The sequence below is a fragment of the Oryzias latipes genome, chromosome 6 (genome assembly GCF_053564925.1).
Source record: "Oryzias latipes strain Hd-rR chromosome 6, Olatipes_Hd-rR_3.1".
In the NCBI taxonomy this organism is placed as follows: domain Eukaryota; kingdom Metazoa; phylum Chordata; class Actinopteri; order Beloniformes; family Adrianichthyidae; genus Oryzias; species Oryzias latipes.
The window spans coordinates 28,116,000-28,138,488 of NC_136242.1; the positions used below are offsets into that span (position 1 = coordinate 28,116,000).

Below are 22,489 nucleotides of genomic sequence, written 5' to 3' on the forward strand. Positions count from 1 at the left end.
CTACTCTAGTCTGTAACTTCATTGCTTGACTTGTCAGCTTTATTCCTCTTTAGTTTCCATGACTCTACACATCTCTCGTCTTAAAGATGAGCACCAGAACACTTCTCCTCCATTCCTCAGGCTTCCTCTTACTCTCCAAAATCAGTTAGAAACTCTACTGCCACCTCTAATTAACACATCCATACCTGCACAAAACCAGAGACCGCTATTTGACCCAATTTTGTTACACCATGAGGGTTGCAATAATCTGAAGGCATTTGATGTCTTCACCTCATAACGTACAGAAATTGTTCTGTCCAAAAATCTTTAAGAAGATCTTAATTTTGTGCAGAGGGGATGCTCATGAAAGCTTCCAGCCACTAGACTTTAAACAAATGTTACGTGTTTTGGTACAAATCCAGCAGTGTGTCTCCTGCACATATCTGAAGAGAGTGCGGTGGCTGGGTATCATTATGCTCCCACGGTGCTTTTTGTCCCTAATTGTACCCTGTCACCCCGCAGAGAACAAATACACACAAAGAGTTGCTCTTTTTCTGTGTGACGTGTGCCAGAATCCTGTTGTTTGCACAGAGAAATGATTGTGGACCCTGTTCCTGTTTTACATTACAGCGAGTTCAAACATAGAAATGAGTAACGCACAATGAGATCTGACAGCCACAGTTGACACGTGTGGACCGCTCGCTGCAATGGCGGTCGGACTTGTGCGTGTCGGAGAAAGCGGGCGAGAAGCAGATTTGCTGCCGCTCTGCCTCGACGTTTCTCCTCCACCGATAATGAGAGAACCCGCCACTCTGTGCACTCCCGACACGCACGCCCAGGCTGCAGGCCAGCGCAGGCTGATGGTGTCTCATGTCTTAGTGACCCGCTCTGTCTGTGTGATAATGATTCTCTAATGGGCGCTGCTGCGAGCACATTAATGAGGCAGACTTCAGAGCCGCTCCTGCTCTGTGTTTGGCTGTTATGTGGAAGTGGGACTTTCTTCCGAGTTAAGACAGCATGTGTCTCTGTGTTCTTAAAGGGACGACTATTTACATTGAACCCTGTTGTGTTTGTTTTAACTCCAGAAAGAACAGACACTAGCAAGATCTTCATTACTTTAAAAGTTTCTCCATTTTCATTTATGGCCTTTCAGCAGTGTGTCAGCTTTGACTTGAACAATCATTTCATTTCTGTGTTTTCTTTCAAAGCAATCACGCTTACGTCCTTTTTTAACATTGAAGCCAAAACAAAGCTACACATTTCTAAATTGAAATATTTTAATAGTTTGTAGAGCTATATTCACCACTGTGACAATCTGACTTTATTAATACTATAAACTATTAAGGCTATTAGCAACATTTTAAAGAAAAATAAAACGTGAAACAAAAAAAAAACTACCAACAACTCCATCGTGTGGATCTTCATGTTGTCCATGTTTGTCTGTGGCCTTGGTCACAACTACCCTTACAGGTGAATATGGGCTCTGTTTGGGCAAAAAATAGGCAAACCCTGTATGGGTTATGCAGGTTGCCCGCAGGAGATATAACAAGCCGTTGACCGATTGGTGAGCCCATGGAGCCAAATGTTTGAGCACATTTTTTACTCTAGACGTGCTGCGAGCAACAGGTCATGGCATGTAAGGGTAAATAGGGGTGAATAGTTACAATAGATAGTAAAGTACAATGTGTTTTTAAGTAAATTGAATTGACAATAAACAATTACAAAAGATCAAAACAGAGAGAAAAGAACACCTGATAAGCACAATGACTTTAGCCCCTTGTGCTTAACTGCCTAGAAGAAAACTTCAGCTCCTCTTTAATCATCATTTTATGTACAAATACATAAAATTGTAAATTTAAGAACAGTTTTTGTTTTTTTCTATCATCCTGCAAGTTAACCATAAAACAAATCCCTTTAAAGTCCTTTAAATATATTTACAGCCCTTTGATTAACCATTTTCTATAGAAAATGATATTCAATAAAAGGATTTGAATTTTCGTTTAATGATTTACTCATCCACCTCTGTTTTTCATAAGCAAAACTCTTTTTTCCCTTTTTGAAATTCATTTTGAGAATCCATCTTTGGTCATTAACTTTGTGAAGAAACAGCTGAAGCTCAAGCCAGCACTTCCAGCTCCATGTACCCACTAAACGTAAGGAGCCCGCCGCCTGAGACCCATCTGCTGGGGCTTCAACGGCAGATGGCTGAAGCCAGCAACTACGTTTGCATGTATGCTATATTTGGCATAAAAAGCATATTCTGTTTAGGATAATATTCTGTATTAAGAGTTTAGATGTGTTGCAGAAACAGGAATATTCCTGCTTTAAAAGATATTTTAAAAATTCTCTTGTCGCCAATCACTGATATTGTGGCCCAGCACATTGAGTTCCCATTAAGCAGCAAAATTACTCACTTTTGTTTTATATATTAAGGTTAAACAGTACTGTAGTTAAACCAGTAAAGAAAACTAGCCTGTCACTCATATCCACATTACCCCAAAAGGAATGGATATAAATCCACAAAGTTCACATAAAGCAACTAGAGATTATCTATTTTATACACTTTATTTAAAATGAGGAGTATTCATATGCCTCTGATGATTTTATGCATTGCAAATAAGAATTTACATACTGGAATATTCCCACTAAAATTGGTAAATCCCACATGGTCTGCATATATTTACGCTAAATTGGTTTCAAAAGCGTGTTTACATGACAGCTGCTTATTTACAAGAGTAGTTTGGAACATTGTAGTGGACTGAAATGTGGGCACTGTTTGGCATTTATCACAGGATTTGAAAATGTTGAAGTTCCTTAACAGAGAACAAAAATGGCAGTAAATTAAAGGGTCCAATTTGATTTACAAAGTTTGTTTTCCAGTGAAGAAACCAAAGGAGTGAAGACTTCAGCTTTCGGGGAACTAAGGCCAAACCAACAAACAAAAGGTTCCTGATCAGAGAGGAGAAGATGCTTACCTGCAAACCAAACACTGCAAACCTGAAAGCTGACTACTAAGATAATACAAACAGGAGAAAGTTGAGTTAAAGAAAATCACAGCTCTTCCCTGAAGGCTCCACTCAAAGAATCCTATCAAAACACAGCCAAAGCTCAGTTTGCGCCCCAAACACTCAACAGCAGGCGGGATGTTGTGCAGGTCCTTCTCTCCACGTTCAGCTGTGGGAATTTGCCAAAGCCACCGTCAACTGGTCAACAAGGGCAACACCTCAAAGAAAAATGTTCCCCTACATGTTCTACTAGAACAACTGAACGCAGAACAAGAAAAAATGGGAATTTGCACTCAGATGGAAACAACTATAGGGATGCAACGATACACTTTCATCACAATTTGATACAAACCTCAGGTTTTTGGTCACAGTTTTGTTTTGATTCAATATACAGTATAATTTTTGTATTTCAAGCCAACAACAAATTCAGATAAGTCATTTTTTTTATTCACTAATAAGCAAGAAACAATGAAGGTTAACTCATAAATGTAATCATAACATTTTCTTATTTTTAGCACAACACACATTTGACACTGTAAGTGTAAGCCTAATGGTATGCAGTAGGCATACAATATTATGATCAGGTTCAATGGTGTAACACGCGGCTACGTTTTAAACTGTGAATTGTGGCATCAAGGACGTCCATAGAAACTATAACGGTTATCAAGCGGCCAGATGGCTCCGATGGTTAAGCCCCGTACTGGCACATGTGAAACCAGGGTTTGCTTCCCAGGGGGCATTATGAGCTTAATCCAGTGTCAGATTAATAGTCCCCACAGCCCACCTGTGGCTGTGGGGACTCCTGAAGGGATATGCCCAATGGTGAACAACAACATGAATATGCGCTTCAATTTATACCCTCCTACCCTGAACTTAAGGGTCCTATTTTACTTAACTACCAGTGGTTACACTTTTCATGGCCACATTGTTAACTTAACAAAAAGTTGCACATTCATGTATTCAGGTTTGTTCAAACTGTTTTGCCTTAATGTTTTTTGCGTAAAATTGTTTTTTTTCTTAAAAATGAAAATGAAAGTTTTATTTAAAATTTAGCCTAATATTGGAACAGATCCCAAAGATTTTGTATTGTGGAAAACTTGAGTGCTGTGAGAACATATAATGCTGCATTTTTTACACCAAGGTCCTAAGGTCAGTGTTTTTGATCTTTCATTGTAAAATTAAAACAAGATCCTTGATGACCTAAAACTTTTGCAAACCCTTTTGACACAGCTGTTGTCATGGTAACCTTACATAATGAGCAGTGTTAATGACTATTGCGACCAGCCAAAACTGCTGAGTTTAGTTTTGTCCCTTTGATTCATCTCAAATAGAAATGAACAGAAATGATTCATTTTTCCTTAAACCCCAGATTAAGTCTGTTTTTTAAAAATTCTATTTTCTCTTTTTGTCCTCCTTTCATCCATCCTTCTTGTTCTGCAGCAATACTTCACACTGCTCATTATAACAGACGGGGTTATCAGCGACATGGATGAAACCCGCGACGCCATCGTGCAGGCGTCAAAGCTTCCCATGTCCATCATCATCATCGGTGTGGGAAACGCAGACTTTGCTGCCATGGAGTTCCTGGATGGAGACGCCAGCGTTCTGAGGTCCAGCGAAGGAGAAGAGGCCGTCCGGGACATCGTCCAGTTCGTACCTTTTAGAGATTTCCGTAATGTGAGTATTATCGTCTAAAACTGTTGAATTTCATTTTAAAGTCCCTCTCCGATCATCTTTTGATCTATTTTTAAAGTGTTCCCAGTGGTCTTTTAATGATGAATTTGCCGTTTTTTTTTTAACTGTATAGTTTTCAAGGACATAGTTTCTGCAGAGCGGCAGTAGTTCATTAGAAATTTTCCTCTGAAGTGTGAGCAAGCAACCCCAGGGAGCTTTTTGCCCTCCCAGCCTATTTTTTTTTTACGTCACAAAAAAAACCCTTTTAAACTCCATTTTTCTGCCTGATTCACAACGATTTGAATAAAGAAATACTCATAAATACCATTTTTTTGATTGTTGCATCCTAAAAGAGCCTGATGTAATTCATCATTTTCATAAAGTTACTGTAAAAATAAAACTTTCCATGTATATTAAACATTCTGTGTTTCCTGTTTAAAAAAAATGAAATAATTCTAAAACAGCCAAATAAATTCATATAAAATATGGAGAAATGTTTGTGTTAATAAACCAAATTCTAATAGAAAGCCTTTTCTTCAGCTCTCATTGGTTTATATGGATGGGCAGCATCTGCACTGATTTGCTTTAATTCCCTTTTTCTTGATTGTGATGTAACACAACCTTGAATCTCACGAATCCTCCTTTAATTCCCCTTCTGTTGTGTTGGACTGAAGAACATCATGCCTTCTGAGAACAAGAGGGAACGGCAGCCTGTTGCCTGTGAGATTGCAGGTTATCAGACTCTGGCTTGGTTATCGTAGCCTCAGCAGAGCTGAGTGCACCGTCCTGATGAGCGCACGAGCAGAGTTTATGTTAACGAGGTCCGGGTGTGCTGTAGGTGAGCACAGAGGTTAATTAGCACGGTTTCACTGAATCCACAGCACTTCATTAGTGCATTGTGGGTTTTGGTCATGTTTTCTCTTTGCATGTTGTGTGTGTGTGTGTGTGTGTGGGCTGGTGGTGGGCGATCCGACTTCCACTGTGGTGAAAGAACAGACAATGTTTACTGGATTCATTCCAAGCTGTTGGTGGGAGGGCGAGAGACAGAAACTAAAGGCAGAACTGAAGCTGAGACGAAGAGGAAATGTAGAGATTAGAGGCACCGGAAATGAGTTTCTGTGTTGCCAGACTAACTTTCACTCCTAATTATTGGAATACAGCTGAAAGTTTGTGTTGAGCTTTTCCAGGAAAAATAAATTATAGGTTTTAAAAAGTTAAATTGCTGTACCTAAAACTAAAGTAAACAGAACTAGTCAAAAGTTATAGACTACACCACTCTTTTTCAGGTTTGTGTTGAAAATATTGAAATGCCCTTTTTAAATATCACTACTGTGTTGGGTGAGTTTCTTTTGCAGCCACCAGAATGAAGGTTATGACTATAACTATAGTTCCATGAATACCGGTCGCTCCTCGAGTTGTCACAGGGTGATGGGCCAGACTGAGCCTCCGGTGCCACATGATGATAGAAACCTGCAGAATGACCCAACAGTTACGGATTACTTTGTTGTCATTAGTTACTGAATCATCATTTAGTGCTTGAAGCAACAATCACTTGTGATGAAATAGAACTTTTGTTCTTAACGTTGACCTTCACCTGGTCTGCTCTATCCCACATAACCAGCCGTTGTATTGAGTCCACCCGTAGGTCTACTCACCTGCCAATCAAAAACAAACCCCTAGTGATGCACAAATGTAAAGACCCACTCCATAAAAAAAAACATGTTCTTGTAGCATTTTTCTCATGATGGAAGACATAAATCAGGAAAATTAAAGTTACATTTGTGTTTGAGTATTTGTTTCCATTGAAATCATGGTGAATGGGGGCAGACAAAAAACGCAGTTTAAAAAACTCTTGAAGTTGTGGCCTCAAACTACACTCAAAAAACGTTCACTTGAATGAATATAAAACATTATGGAAAGGCTGAAAAAAATGAATCATATTGTTCCTACTTAATGTATTTAGGTTCAAACTAATAAATTTAAGTTGATTCAATTTAAATACTGCAGTTGGACCAACTTTAAATTAATATTGTTGCTCACTCTAAAAAGAAAAAAGTTGATCCAACTTAATTGAATCACTTCAATTGGTCACACCTAATTAAAGTAAGTTTATTCAACTTAAATTTGTATGACTACCCAACACAATTTATATTGATCTAACTTAAATTTCTATTTTTTTCTTTATTTTATTCATACATCTGAAATTGATACTGTTTTCCAAAGTTTCATCCAATGGATCTTTTAATTTTCACATCAAAGACATGAATTACCCAGCGAAGTCCCATATCACAAGACAGGAGCTCAAGTGCCGCATATTCTGTCTTAAGTATTGGAACATTAACAATTATTTCCGCACAAGGGGGTTGGTCATCATCCTCTAACAAATTCTAACTCATGGTGCAGAAAAAAAATAAACATAACAGTTTAAATCACTAGTTAAAACAGAGTAAAACAGCTAGACAATAAAACCCATGGAAAAAAAACTCACACTTAGACCCCAATCTGCCCAGATAGAAAAAGAAAATGGTATCCCACAATTCCTTGCGATTACTAATGCATCCAATTTAATGGTATCATGTTGGATCAACATGATTGAAATTAGTTACTGTTAAATTGATTATTTTTATGTACAATCGACATGATTCATTCACGTAAGATTTACAAACATAAAATTTTCTGGTTGAAATGATAAGTTACATTTTCGTAAACTTAATTGGCTGGTAATTTCCTTTTTTTGAGTGTACAATCAGGAGGCCACAAGCTCCCTGCTCCAATCCATGTACATCTTTATTTTCCTCATCTGAGCTGGAATCTTGCTCAAGACTGTACAACCTGTACTGTACATCTCCGATATTTCCCGCCATTTTTGTTGCACCGCTAATGTTAGCTTGATGGTGCAACGGCTGTAAGCTAGCGGGAGAGAGTGTAAACAAAGGGATGATGGGAAATGAGTGTAGGCCTACTCCATGCAAACTGTCCCGCCCACAACTCAGAGGTGAGTTTTTGATGAACTCCCGCCGCTCTGCAGAAACTATGTCCTAGAAAACAACGCAGGTTTTTGGATTTTGGCTAAAAAGTGCATAATCACAATTAAGAGACCACTGTGAACTCTTTGACTACAGATCAAAAGATGATCACAGCGGAAGTCTAAACTCTAATATGGTTTGAGTAGAACAAGCATTAGTTTTTGCTGTCAAATCAGATTTTTGAACAAAGGAAGTCAATGAAACATGGTTCTTTCTTTAAACCACCCCCCAGTGTTTATTTGAGGAACTGCAGCATATAGTAGTTCTGGGCTTGATTAAATTAATGAACCAGATACGGAGGCTTGTTTTATTTGAATAATAATGATAATATTAATAAACAATTGTACTTGAAAAAGCAACTTTGGCCAAAAAGTCTCCTTTTGAAACTGTCTCCATCAATAAAGTTTAGAGTCTCAAACATACGCATATGAATTTACCAGGTGCAGGTTTGGAAGAATTCTAGTCCTCGGGTTCTTTAAATGATATATGAGCTCGTTTAATGTTATCAGAGATAAAGAACAAGCTATTTTAATGCCACTCTGAGTCAACCTGATAGAAGATTTAATGATCTGTTGATGATGGTATGAAAACAAAAGCACTGATTGTACAGTTTATACAACTATAATACATTCAAATGATGTTATGAGCAGGCAGAGAAACTAGTGTTAATAAAACTGTTCTAGTTTCAGGCTTTTTGTGCCACAAAAATCATTTAAAAAACCATTCACCTTTTCTTTTCGAAGCCGGTCATTGGGCAGTCCTGCTCTATTCTCTCCTTTTGATTTCAGGCTCCAAAAGAAACACTCGCCAAATCGGTTCTGGCCGAGTTGCCCCAGCAAGTCACCCAGTACTTCAAACAGAGGAACCTACCGCCCGCCAACTCGGCGCCTAAGTGAAGCACCCAGAGACCAAGCCCAGCCGCTGTACCATAGCTACAACCTTGTTAACGACAAACCATGCAGAATGAGAGTGTACATCATGTCAGCTGTGAACAAAAACGAGTTATGAAAAAAGTCTTCTTCATCAGAAGAGATGTTTGTTGTCTTTTGAAACTTTCCAGCAGAGTTTGGTGAAGAGAAGACCGTGCATGTCTTCAGGTGAAGCGCTGGAAAATAGTTTTTTTCGAAGGAGAAAGAGGAAATGAGTTATCTATTTTTGTTATTTTCATATGTGTTGCATGTGCGTCCCGTGATTGAGATGTACATCCCTTCCGAGCGGGAAAAACCTCGGCGGCTGTTGCTGAAGTAGCAGACACAGAGGAGATTGTTTGCTTTTGTTTCCACGTGTGGCAACAAACGTGTCGGAACCGAGTTTTATTTCTTCTCCCATCAGTCAGGTATGAAGCCTGAAAAGGATTCAGTCAAAACGGAAATCACTAAGTCAGACTCTGCAGTCTCAGGTGATTAAAATGGAGCCAAGTTTAACTTTCCTGCAGAACCCCATGTTTCATTCTTGATCCTGCATGCTTTGGCTATTTAGTCACTGTTTACAAACTGCTGATGTTCACAAATGCATGGTTTCCTTTTTAATTTCAAACTAACTGGATGTAAAAATAAGTATTATATGATGTGTTTTGATGAGCGAGAGCGGAGGTTCTGATGTGTATTGAATGTACATTTCTATGATGCTGTTTCTGTAACGATTAGCCAACGTCTCTGCCATGTTTATCGTACTTTTTATGCAGTATTGTGTAATTAAAATGCAATGTGTATCGTTGTGCCTCTTTGTACCCAGTGTGCTGTTGATTTTTAGAAAAACTGTTGTAACCGCGACGGGTAAACTGAAGGAAGGCAGACAATGTGAGAGGAAGGATGGTGAGAAACAACTCTGCCACGGTGATGGAGAAGCTAACCTCCATGATAAGGTAAACAAACATAAAAAGATGCAAAGCGACCACAACATTTTTGAAAATACCACAAGGACCATCAAGGCGTCGTGTCACACGGACACGACATACCTTCCACGCATATTGCATGGATATAAATGGGTCACCGAATTTACGTAAAGAACACCCAACGGCCGAAACTCTCAACTTATGAATTACTTATATCACACATGTATCACGAAAGACTGAAATTTCATACGTGGAAAATGCATCAAATGCATTGGCGGTCGTGGCTGTGCGACCTGGCCTTCAGATGCAGGAACACAGAGCTGCGGCTATGAATCAGTTAGCCTCCTTTTAACCAGACTTTTTCTGTAGCCTAATAGAAAAAGAAACTACTCATAGTATCTAAACCTTTAAATACTTTAATTCTGGATCACAAAAGGAATTCTTTCTGCATTAATAACTTGTAGTTAGCCCCTCCGGAATACCAAATTATGTGTTTTTGTTAATACACATCATGAATTACCCAAAGTAATTTCCTCTTTTTTAAGTAATTTTCTCTTTTGTGGGATCGATAAAGTTTTATTTTGTTATGTTTTCCATTTCAGTCTATTCAACATTCAAACAACCCTGGCTATAACAGCTTATGTTGTTGTCACTCATCATGGCAGAAAAGTGTATTTTGATTTGGGTTAGGAGCTCAGGGGCATCACTCTGGAGAAACCACACCGGTTTAATCATGTTGGTTCCAGGACTTGAACCTGAGACCCTTCAAAGGACCAAATGCCCCTTTTTTCCAATGTTTGTGAAACTTTGGGGTTAATCTTATTTGATCTGCTAAATTTTGACAACCGTCTGCTGTGATTTGACAGAATCATATTTTAGCAGCTGTCGTCAAAATGTTGAAGGTTCCTGCAGGACAGTTAGGAAATTTCATGAAAAGCAGGACCTGAACTCAGGTGAATGATGGAGTGGCTGAACTTTGACTTTGAACATTTCAGATCTGGGAATGAGGTTAGATAGTTTTTTTCTTCCTCTGATGAGAGAATTGGTTTATTTTGGTTACATTTGACATTTTTTGTGTCATTTATTTCAGTGTGTCTTCATTTAATGCGCTGGGTTTTTGTTTTTCTCTTCAGTTAAAATAACAGCAGTGGTTCAACAGTGAAGGGCAGAGCAAACTTGGCATGTATAACTTTGAAAAAAAAAATGCTAAAGAAAGAACTGAATTGAAAAAATGAAACAATACAGAGAAGGACAAAAACAGGAAGTGATAAAATAACATCTTTATAAATAAATGAAAATAAGCCAACCATGAGTGAGCAATCACTAGGCTATTTTAGCTTGTTAAATGCTACTTTTGTGTAGATAAAGATCAAATGAAGCTTTCTGCCTTGAAAACATATAGTGAAGCATGGTGGTGGGAGTATGATGCTGTGTAGCCAAGTCACACAGAGACCTTGTTCGGTTTGAAAAATCATTGAAAACATTAGATAATGTGTTTTTTTTGGGTGGGTAGGGGGGGGTATCTAAATGTTTTGGATTATTTGACCGATATAATCATCCGTGGACAGAAGACACTCATTCTGCGGAGAATCTGTTAAAGGAGCTGACAAAGGAATAACTCGAACATTTTTTTTAAATACTTGGTTTTAAGTTTTTTCGTTAAACGTTTATTTAGAATTTTTGATAAAATTCCAACATTGTTTATCAACCACCAAAGAAGCAAGAAGTTTGGCACTTTGAGGTGTTTCCATTTTTGCATGTCAGGATTAGAATCTTCAATGAGTTCATGGAAAGTTCTCTCTTCTTCGTATGGCGTCAAACTAGAACCGTTCTGTTTGTGATCGTTGGCAACGAGGTGTGTTGTTCTCACAAAGTTGTGAGACAATCAGTTGAAAGGAAAAGTAATTCCAGGAACTACAAATAAAACACAAAACAGGAGCTGAACTGTTAGAAAGACTCATCAACCGACATGCATTCACATTAAAAAGTTCCTCGGTCAGCATGAAGAGGAACAAACTGTGAGCCGATGCACCACGTGGCTCTTGGACTCCACACGATCCCCCTCTGATCTTTCTGCCAGTTTTGTCTGGACTTAAGAGATAATGAATTTCAGCCCACTGCTGTGTGAGAAAAAGGGAGTTTAGTTTGCACAAACTGTGACACCAGACAGACGGAAAAAGTCTGCAGATCATCCCACAGCCTTTGCAGACTTTGCCAGATCTGAATCCGTGACTGCAGGTGACAGATGCTCATCTTTGTTTGGTGCACATCACAGCTCAGATCTCCTGCTGATTTCTCTCTTTGTGGATGCCAGCCATTTTATTTGTTGTCATAGCAACTCCACTGATGTAGAGCTCCTTCTTTCAGTCGCATCCAGAAAGTCTGAGTTAAACTGAAACTCCAGTTTTCAGCTTCCGATTCTCTTCGGTGACACAGAACCGTCTTTATCGCACGGCTGTCCGACTGCCGGAGCCGTTTTATGTTTCAACATTTCTCCACCATTCCTGCAGGCTCTTTTCTTTTCTTTTAATAGGCAGAGTGAGCTGATTTACTAAACTCTCCTACTACTTAAACAGTCCAATTACCTAAATCAGTCTTGTTCTGATCCAGTGTTCTCTTATCTTTGACCCGGATCTGAGATAAAGTGTGTTCGTTGGTGGTGCAGACGTACTCATTAAATTCAATAAAGTTTTTACGTTATTCTGTTGTTTTAGAGACAAAAAGGTTTGCCGTTTTAGAACTTGGTATTACTTACTTGATGTTGTTTTCTTTAAGCTACTATTTATCATTTTGTCTGAGAAGTTCATCTGCTTCAAGAAACTTTCCTTGCTCAGTCTTTACGTTTAATAACGAAATCAAAGCTTGGACTGTGGACTTTCTAAATGTTGTTATATTTTCGGTTTGGCTTAAAAAGTTTTCCTGATTTTCTTTGGTTTTTCTTTAGAGGGATGCTGCAAAAGGATATTTTCTGTAACTTCGTTCCGGTTGCAGGCCTCCAACTGACCAAAATGTAATTTACACTTTTCTTTAAATCAGTGCGAAGCTGTTTTCCTCACATAAAAGCTCTAAATCAAAGCTCCTTCATGTGTAAGTTTTCATAGTTCTCTGTTTTCCCACCAGCCTTTGGCTCCCAGTCTGCAGGATCCCTCAGTTTTGGGGGTTTTCTAATGGAAACAAATGAAGCAGAGCTTTCAGTGTTCAATCGTTTCTCTTGTGGAACCAACTTTATTTTTCAGATGATGTCTGAAGAATAAAGTTGCTCTGATGATGAAAGTCATGTTTTTGGTGTTTTTAATTCTTGTGGCATTTTTCTGATGATGGATTAACATAAATTAAGAAAGTTATTTCTGAGTATTTCTTTATTCAAATCATTGTGACCGAGGAGCAGACTATAAAATGCAGTTTGAGAAAGATTGGGGATGTAAGCTATCAGGAGAGTATGTAAACAGAGAGCTCTCAGTTATGAGTGACAGGAATTGGTGGCGGGTTTGCTCTGGGCCAACAGTCCCAGTCCCCAACAGTGAATTTTTAAATGAACTACTTTAGGACTGCAGAAACTATGTTCTAAAAAAATGATACTGTCTTTTTTAAGTTCGTATTCTTTAGTTTTTAACTTCTTTCGAGAATCAAGGTTTTTTCTCATTAGAGGGGAGTTTTTCATCTAAAGTGTTGGACACATGCATGCTCATCAGGTGAGATTGAAATGATCCAATGCCCCAAGCTTACTAAGACTTTTAGAGGGAAGTCTTCCTTATCTCGTCTCCACAGGGGTTTACCGCAGAGCTTAGAGTCTGTCCCCAATTATTTTGAATCCAAGCCATGCCGTTCCATTTTCTTCCACTCATCCGGAACCAGGTCGCGGGGGCAGCAGTCTAAGCGAAGATGCCCAGACTTCCCTCTCCCCGGCCACTTCCTCCAGCTCCTCTGGGGGGACCTCAAGGCTTTCTCAGGTCAGCCGGGTCTCAGACCAGTGGGACATGCCCGGACCACCTCCCCAGAGAGGCATCCAGGAGGCATCCGGACTAGATTCCCGAGCCACCTCAACTGGTTCCCCTCTATATAGAGGAGCAGCGGCTCTCTGTGGGTGACCAAGCTCATAACCCATTCTCTAAAGGAACGCCCACCCACCCTAACGAAGGAAGCTCATTTCAGCCATGATCATAGGTGAGTATTGGAATGAAGATCAACCGGTAAAGGTCGGCTGAAACAATTACAAAGTCGATCATCGATCTGCCGCCTAAGGTGTCCTGATTTAGTTCGTACCAATAACTCTTACTTTGGTCCAGATAATCTTCTCACATAGGTTATCAGTGAAACAGATGATGGTTTCAGACCACTAACTTCAAGTTTTTTGTTTTGGGGGACACATTTCCTTTTGTGTCACAAAGGTTTTCTACGAGAAAGTTGTTATGATCTCTTTGTAATATTTACAGAGGTCCTATCCACTATTTATGTGTTTTGATAGGTCTCTATTCTTAAAAAAAAATATCATAATGTAATTTTCAGCTTGTTTACTTCATTTGCTTCCTTAAAACACACAAGATAAGGAATGGAAGGACATAAAATGTAGTTTGCCTTTTCCAGGAGTTTTCCAACTGTTTGCTAGACCTTTGCTGACATCTTCGGAATGATGCTTCTGCTCCTGATGGATTGGCAGATGAGCTGAGGGACGATCATGAAGTCAGTAAAAAGTCTATCCATCAGTGTACTGAAAAAAGTGACACAGATCGCAGCGGCTAAAAACAGCAGTCGAGTACAGAGGCCGGGAGAGAGTGTGGCACAGAAAAGGGCCTAAAACAGGAAGTGGAGACAGATAGAACCCAGGAGATGTGAAACCGGGTCGAAATGAAGAGCAGAGGACAAATGGACGAGAGACTTGAAAACCCAGAGCCCTCGGAAGGTTCTTACTTCAGTGACTAAAGCCGTGTCTGTGTTTACATGGCCGCCTGCATCCAAATGGTTTCCACGACAACCTGTTTTCCATCCACTGGATACTGTTTGAGTAAAGTAAAGACCAGAGAGTGATGACAACAGCCACAGGTTCTAAGGATATTTCAGGAGTTGTCAGACCACTGAGCTGTCACTTGGCTGCAGACATCTGCATCACATCACAACCTAGAAAGATTTGTTTATGCAGCTTGGTTTGGACAGTTGGCCTGTCAGGGTTTAGGAGACACATCTTGTCCTCCAAAGGTGGAGAAAATATTCTGAAAGATTTTCCCTAAAGTACATGTCCACAGAAAATCCAAGAAAAACTTGAGAAATCACCCCAAACCAAAATCAAATCAAATCAAACTTTATTTATAAAGCACTTTTCATATAAAAATATAACACAAAGTGCTTTACATTAAAACACAACAAAGTATAAAAACAAGCATTGACGATTTAAAAATAAATAAATAAAAATAAATAAATAAATAGGGCCCCCCTCCCCGTACCTAGCCCCCCACTCCTTTCACACCTCCCACCCCCTAACTGATGGCAATGGACAATGAGAAATAGGCCGAGTACAAAAACAGGATGCTGGAAACGCTAATAATTGGAACCTCCCCCTCCGTGAACGGCCGCATAGACAGCCAATAAATATATAAAATAAATATATATAGTTTTATTTTTTACAATAATCTATAAAGTTTTAATGATAACAATGTTAGTAAAAGTTTCATCATCACAAATGCATCAACAACTATTATGGTTGAAAACACAAACACATTAATTTATTTCATCTTTACAAAAATATTTTGCAACAAACAATTTAAAAGTACATGAAAATAATAATCAATAACATGTGTTTTTTGTAGATATATAGTTGGGATAGGTAACACAAATAAAATGATGAAAAGATGGACAAAAACCTATTTTAAAATGATTCAAAGCGCACATTTCAGTGCAGTCATATATGAAGACGATTAATAACAATAATTTGATTTAATTTTGATCCAATTTATATGATGTGATGAGGAAAAAAAAGGCATAATCCGATGAAAGAGATCAAATGTAAGAGTGAAATTTGATTTTACAACAAAAAAACAGTCAAAATTATTGATGTTTTACAACATGACATCCCTCCTATAAAACCAATTAAACTAGTATAATGTGATATTAAAAATCTAAAGGGGGTTGTCCGGCAATATCAGATTAGTAATTGTCTTTTTTTATTTTAAACATATGGTATTTATGTTTTATAGTTTAACAATATTTTGTAAAATTATTTTAAAAAGTTCAGGTATTTTTCCAAAAATTTATTCAAAAAAATTTAAGAAAGAATATTTTTGAATCACTCAACATCATCTAAAAGGGATGTGTCGTAAATGTACCTTATCTTGGAATAAAAGCATAAAGTGAACACAGTGTACTTATGTGCATTAAAAAATTCCCGGCTCCATTGTTGTGTGTATTTGGCGCCATCTCGTGGTCACCACAAGAATAGAATGAACACTTCTTAACGTTATGCGATTCAATAAGTCGATAAGATTAAATCCCCTATAAAAATACATATATTTTTATTGATGATTTGACATCAAAGTTTTTTTAAACTTTGTTTCTAGTTCAATGAATAGTTTTAAAATGTATTTTTAATATTGTTTTTTTGGTTTCGTTTCAAACTATAACCTAATAGGAACTATCTGGCTCGTCCAGCGTCGCGACGGAACGATTTTACTGCAACACAACCCGTCTGGTGCTATTTAGATCCTTTACGGTGGTGAGTTTCTGCCACAAACAAATTGTGTTTTTAAAACATTTCAGCGTTAAAATCAATGCTTTTCAGTTTCGCTTCTGAAAGTTTACCTCTTAAAACGTGACAATGTCGCGTCTTCTGCCTCGATCGTTGGAGGATTATTAAAGCTAGCCGAGCTAAACAAGCTAGCCGGAATCCTGCAGGAGCGAGCTGTGCGATCACACCGGTCACATTTGACATGTTAAGCTCATTTGATGTGACATTTCTGGATTTTTTTAAAACTGCTTTAAATGTTTTCTAACTACAACTGAGTTGATTAGTTTGAGTCAGAATGGGTTAGTGTTCTGGCTGCAGAAACCAATCTGCAGGAAAAGTGAACTTTATTAAATTTATCTGAACACAAACAACAAGTCCATTATCAGATAAGGATGTTATCTAATTATGAGAAATGTCACTCACACACTTAGATTGTTGGCCTATTAAAGAAAAGGCGAGGATAAGGATGATGATCGCTCTCAGGTCTGTAGATAATCTGTAGTAAACATGTTTGTTTGAAGGGTTTCATGGCGGGAGCAGAAGCAACAAACGTGGACCTCAGCAGGAAGTTTGTGTCCGAGACAGAGCTTGATGAGAGGAGGAAGAAGAGACAGGAGGAGTGGGAGAAAGTCCGGAACCCTGAAGATCCGGAAGGTGAGAAGATCCTGCAACCGACGCTTGGCGCCTTCTGTCTGTCGGCCTAACCCCGGGTTTGTTTGTGCTCCTCAGAGGCGCCAGAGGAGGAGTACGACTCACGTTCGCTCTTTGAGCGGCTGCAGGAGCAGAAAGACAAGAAACAGCAGGAATTTGAGGAGCAGTTTAAATTCAGTGCGTCTTTGACTCCCATCCTTCACAGAACAGAATCAGACTCAAAGTTTGCTGCTTTTTACGAACTGATGGGAGGAAATGTGAGGAAATCTTTTTCCAGTAAACTTTTAAAAATGGACAGGAGAAAACTAAGCTGTTGTTTATTAAACTGAAAAACAGCCTAATGGCAGCATCCTTTTCTCCACACATTTTAAAAACCCAACACTTTATGTAAAAATAGTTTAAATCAGAACCACAGAGTTGTTCTTTTTGAGACACATTTCCAGAATTCTAACCGATAGAGATACTTTATTGATCCCAGCTGAGGAAATTCGGTTGTTGCAGCGATTGATACAGGCTCAATAACAAACGAGTGACAATCGGGGAAAAAATCCGTTTGGAAACAGCTTTAGAAAAACAGATTTCGAATGAGTTTATGTATGGCAAAAAGGATGATGAGTTATAAAGTCTGTGGAGTGAGGTAGGAAGGATCTGCTGTAGCGGTTGGTGTGACAGCGAAGCTGCCTTAGCCTCGTGGGACAGGCGCTCCGCTGACCGTCAAGTACAGGATGGAGAGGATGCTCAGGATTATTCATGATGCTCCATGATAACTGTGCGTCATATCTGAGCTGACACGCCTCCGCCCCTTTTCTGTGGTGTGTTTCCATGGTGACAGGGAACATGGTGAGGGGATTGGATGAAGATGAGAGCAGCTTCTTGGATGAGGTCTCACGGCAGCAGAGCCTGGTGGAGAAGCAGCGGAGGGATGAGGAGAAGCAGGAGCTGCTGGAGTACAGAATATCCTCCATCACTTTTTTATGTTAATCCATAACATCCCTGATGATTGCCTCAACATCTGTTAGTGAGCAGATTTTTGTAATAAGGAATCTTTTATGGTTTTTTTCGTTCATCTTCTTCCGTTTTGTCCCTTTCGGGGACATGGGGCTGCTGGAGCCTATCCTTTTATGTTGATGCGTGCAAATGAAGATCGTGGTTTGATCAGCATTTGGTGTTAGTCTCTGCATTTCAATTAGAGGAGATAACCCCCCCCCCACATCTCCACGTTGTTCTGTTCTCCTTAACGGTGAGCTTTCACAGCGCTTTAGTGAAGCAGCCGGCTTCAGAGAGCCACAGAGAGCCAGAGAAGAAGTCTACTCCCAAAGCTTCAGCGACCGAGCCGAAGACCAGCCACCTGTCTCAGGCACACTTATTAGTCGGGGCTGTGAAGAGACGCAAGTACGCAGAGGAAGAGGAAAAGTTTCCTTCACTGGATTTCTTCAGCCTGTTGTCTTACTTACCTTTTTTTTTTAATCTGATCTTGTTTCCGTCTCTTGTTCAGCTCGTCACAATCGTCAGGAAACAGCAAGAAGCAGAAAGTGGACGGAACAACAGAAGCCTCAGCGACAGGAAACTCAGACAGACTTACAGGTGAGCAGAAACCAAGCTGCTGCTCCTGAATTTACCCTGGAAACTGAGCTGCTGCTTCCTCTAAGAGAGACGTGTTTGTCAGAAATGATAAAAACACGGTCATGGTGCACGGTGGAGTAGGGGGGATTTGGGTTGGTTTACAGCTGCAGGATCTTGTTGCCTTTTAGTCTCTTTAGTCAGTTGTCAACATAGAAATGATATTTGACATTTAAAAAAAAAAAACCTCAATGATATAAAGAGAAACTCAGGAAAAAAGCAGCCAGAATCTCAACCAGAAGTATAGAAGATCTGAGTGATGTCATGCATACGAAGGTAATTAGGCTCTTTACAAAAGTACTTCAAATAATTGTTTTAAATTTGCACAGCTTGCTTCAGTTTAACTTCAATCGATAAATTATTTATGTTAAGATGTTTTTCTAAGATGTTTTCCCCTCATTTTTATTACAAAACCTATTTTTCTATTTTGACCTTATGTGTTTCTGAAGCTTTTTCATGTTTTTACAACTGTTTTTGCAGGAAAAGAAATTCTCTAAAACCTTTAAAAAAAGTTAGTCAAAAACAGGCTTTTCTGTTACTTTTAAATACTTTTAAAACAGTGCAAGAAAATGAGATGAAATAGAGATTTTTCCAATATAACAGCACTGAAAAGGTAAACAGATGTGACACAAACTCTTAAGTCAATTTGGAATTCAAGTTTGGGACTTAAATGATCATATTCGTGTTTTCAGAGTTTAGTTGGAGACTTTTGGAGCTAAACTGACAAATTCTTGACGATCTGAGATGGAAGATTTTTTTTAACTTCCGGCTCCCAAATCATGTTTGTGAGAAATTTAAGCAACATAAGTTCAGTGTAACCAGGAGTGAATATTTGCATTAAATTCCACAATTTTGCAAAATGTGAAGTCAAACTTGTTGCAGTAGTGCAATATTTAGGAGTTGAGTGATAAGACTTTAGTAAAAATGGACAGGAAAAGAAACTGTGGAGTTTTAAATGAAAGTTCTTTGAGCATAAATGTCCTTAAAACATCAAAACTTCAAATCCGTGACGGGTGGTCTGATGTTTCCAGAACAGGAGGCAGAAGCAGCGGCAGGAAGAGGAAGGACGGCAGCCTCTGAGGATCAACCCGCCTCCCTCACCATGAACACGGCCACTACTCCCGTGAAATCCCGTCAGGGCACCCTGCACCTGCCATCCGCCGCCATGTGTGTCGGCGTTTTACCGGGACTCTGTGCGTACTCTGGCAGCAGCGACTCGGACAGCAGCTCGGACAGCGAAGGTAGCGTGGACGCAATCATGTCGCCGTACCCGCGGCACAGCAGGGCCTACAGATAAAAACACACCAACAGGCGTTCAGAGCGGGCGACCCCGACACACAAACACTGACCTCACACACACACACACCAGTTTGGACCTGCAACTCAACCACATCTGTTCATTTGTTTGTTGTGTGGCTCTCAAATCTTCCTTCGATCACATCTCACAGTTTAATCGAGCCACCAATCCCGCACTGCCTCCCCCCCGACGACATCCTGACCCCCACCCAGTCACGGCGGCTGCAGGCTGAAGCAGCGGTGACTGACAGCTGCGGAGCGAGGAAGGCTGCGTTAGACGGTCATGACTCTCACCTCGCAGCTGTGAGCAGCAGAGGAGCGCCACGCGCGCCTCGCTGTCGCGTCGGTGGAGTTCAGAGTCAGGAGGGTTTGGAAACACGTTTTTCTTTCTTCCCCCTAAATGTGTTTGTTCTGGAGAAATGTTCAACTGTTTGCTGCTGTCTTAGAAAATAAAGTATTCACTGTTGTTCTGGGAGATCTGTGACATTTATTTGAAGCAAGAATGTATAAAAAAATGTATTTTTTTACGGTGTATTTATTAGGAAAGACTAGAAGGAAGAAAACTATTTAGTAAAACAGGAAAAAATGGAATAAATATTACAAACTAGCGATGGGCAAATGATACTGAGGTAGTGGAGCTTGTGTCACTTTTCCTGAATTGGAGCAATTCAAAGCGTAGTATCAGATCCTGAATGAAAACACGGGTGACACATTACCATATAATATCCAAGCTGAGTTTCACTTTGGAGAACAAATAGGAGTTTGGTACTTTTTCTTTAAAGAAAATGTGCAAACAAATGCAATCTGACCTTCTGTATTATACATTTCTGTGATAAAATGCTAACCAAAATACAAAAAGACTAGGATTTTTTATTTTTTATTCTGTATTTTTATTTTTAAAATAACAAAACAGACATTTGCATTAAAACATTTTCTTTTTTTAAACCAGTCATTCTCAGTTTTTCATAATTTGTTTTCTTTTTTCTCCCCTATAGCATAAAGAGCAGGAAAAACTTTGTTTACCTTATTTAGATTTTTGGGGCATGGGGGGAAAAAAAAAAATCAACAAACTGACTCAAAGTTTTGTCCTGCAGGCAGACGGTGGAGAAATGAATAAATAGGATCAATCTGTTTCTTAGATCAGGGGGACGCTGGCGGATCCTTTCACCTCAGATCAAGAAACAAGGTGAAAAACTGTTTTGAATTTTAAAGTTCTTGTTGAAGACTCAGACAAAAAATAGTGTTGACTTTGCCTCTCAGCTTTCGGGTGGTGGGGGTTGCGCTCTGCGCACAGCCTTAACCAAAGCCTGCTGGATTACTGGGTACAGTTTGTAACATCCCTCAATGCAGGTCCGAATCCCTGCCGTCAGAGTCTCTTCAGCCATTTCTCCATCCGACTGCAGGCCGGAAACCTGGTTCAGGCTGGGGAGAAACGCCACGGTGAGCCCTCCTTGGTGTTCGCTGCTGCTCCAGTTGCTCTCTTCTGAGTAAGTGGGGTCGACCACGTAGGAGGAGCCATCCTGTCGGATGGAGCAGCCCAGCACCAGGTCGTACATTTCAATCCCCGCGTCAGCCAGTGCCAGGGAGGCGCACGTGATGGCGTGGGCCTGAACCGAACCGCTGTTCTCCAGGACCATGACGTTGACCTCAATCTGGGAGCGGGGGTATTTGTGAAGGCACAAGGCCGGCTGCAGACTCTCCTGCAGCATCAGGGAGAAGTTCTTGTCCTGGCTCCCCTGGATCCAGGAGCCCCTCTCCGGACAGGAAAACGGGGCGAAGCGCATGTCTGTGGTCAGTCTGGTTAAGCAGATGTGTTGATTTATCAACTTTTGACTTTAAATGTATTGTTTAAAAAATTAAACTGATTTTCTATTTTACTAATTCTAGCAGAATCCAATTACAGCCTTATCACATAGTTATTTTTTACTTTGTTATATCATTGAATGCAAACATATTTCTATTAGTCTTCCATTATAAAACTGGATGAAGACCACTACATACCGTCCACATTTCATGTCAGTCTCATCTTTCCGCTCCGTCTCTCTCGGGCCGTAAACGCTGCACAGCAGCTTGGTGTCTCCAGCTTCTATGTACGCGGAACCTTTAGCTTGACTCACCAGGCCGCAGCGCACAAACACCGGCCGGACGTCCACCTGGTCCCGCTGGCGGCCGTCCGCTCGGGCCCCATGCGACGGGGGAACCACAGAGGGTCTGCAGTCAAACAAAGACGGGCTTTGAGACACCTCGGGCCCGCGTACACGTTTGGTGTCCGTCGGCATGGCGATCTCTTCTCACGTGAACCGAATGAAGCGGGTGTTCAGGGATCGGTCCGTCAATAAATCTGTCCCCACAGCAACACGGTTCCGCTTGTTCCGATAGTGTTGTCATGTTTCATCATCTTTATTAATTTGAATTTATTCATAAAAAATAAATTAATTCTGATGGTATTATTTAATTTTCAACATATTTTATTTGTAACAGTAAATAAAATACACGCAATAGCTAAATCTTAGCAATTTAGTCAAAGCAAAATTCCGTTACGCCTTTTCTTTTAGCTAGAAATGCTTCGAATGTGTATAACTTTTGTTAGAAATTAATTATTCGTTGCACAACTAAAATAAATTGTACGTGCTAGTTGGCATCTGCGTCTTTTTCATTGCATCAACCACAGCAGAGGAGTTTGCACCAC

At 39.8% G+C, this 22,489-nt stretch overlaps 3 protein-coding genes across 4 annotated transcripts in view; 2 read left to right on the forward strand and 1 right to left on the reverse strand.

The window, feature by feature from the left end:
* Positions 1 to 9,413, forward strand: part of cpne2 (copine II) — a 55,238-nt gene extending 45,825 nt beyond the window's left edge. For both annotated transcript variants that reach the window (XM_004069752.5, XM_020704167.3), the window contains 2 exons: positions 4,425 to 4,661; positions 8,473 to 9,413. In XM_004069752.5, the coding sequence (XP_004069800.1) occupies positions 4,425 to 4,661; positions 8,473 to 8,580 (345 nt within the window). In that variant the 3' untranslated portion in view covers positions 8,581 to 9,413. The remainder of the gene's footprint in view (positions 1 to 4,424; positions 4,662 to 8,472) is intronic.
* A 6,689-nt stretch (positions 9,414 to 16,102) lies between these two features.
* Positions 16,103 to 20,266, forward strand: psme3ip1 (proteasome activator subunit 3 interacting protein 1). The gene is made up of 7 exons (XM_011476351.3): positions 16,103 to 16,221; positions 16,755 to 16,887; positions 16,963 to 17,061; positions 17,717 to 17,838; positions 18,137 to 18,276; positions 18,380 to 18,468; positions 19,536 to 20,266. Exons 2-7 carry the CDS (start codon positions 16,761 to 16,763, stop codon positions 19,799 to 19,801), a joined length of 843 nt encoding a protein of 280 aa, XP_011474653.1. The 5' UTR covers positions 16,103 to 16,221; positions 16,755 to 16,760; the 3' UTR covers positions 19,802 to 20,266.
* Positions 20,267 to 20,666: 400 nt separating this feature from the next.
* exosc6 (exosome component 6) lies at positions 20,667 to 22,470 on the reverse strand. Its single transcript, XM_004069755.5, has 2 exons — positions 21,802 to 22,470; positions 20,667 to 21,597 (listed from the first exon to the last, which is right to left on the reverse strand). The coding sequence occupies exons 1-2, from the start codon at positions 22,077 to 22,079 to the stop codon at positions 21,057 to 21,059; spliced, it is 819 nt and encodes a 272-aa protein (XP_004069803.1). The 5' UTR covers positions 22,080 to 22,470; the 3' UTR covers positions 20,667 to 21,056.
* Positions 22,471 to 22,489: the final 19 nt, after the last annotated feature.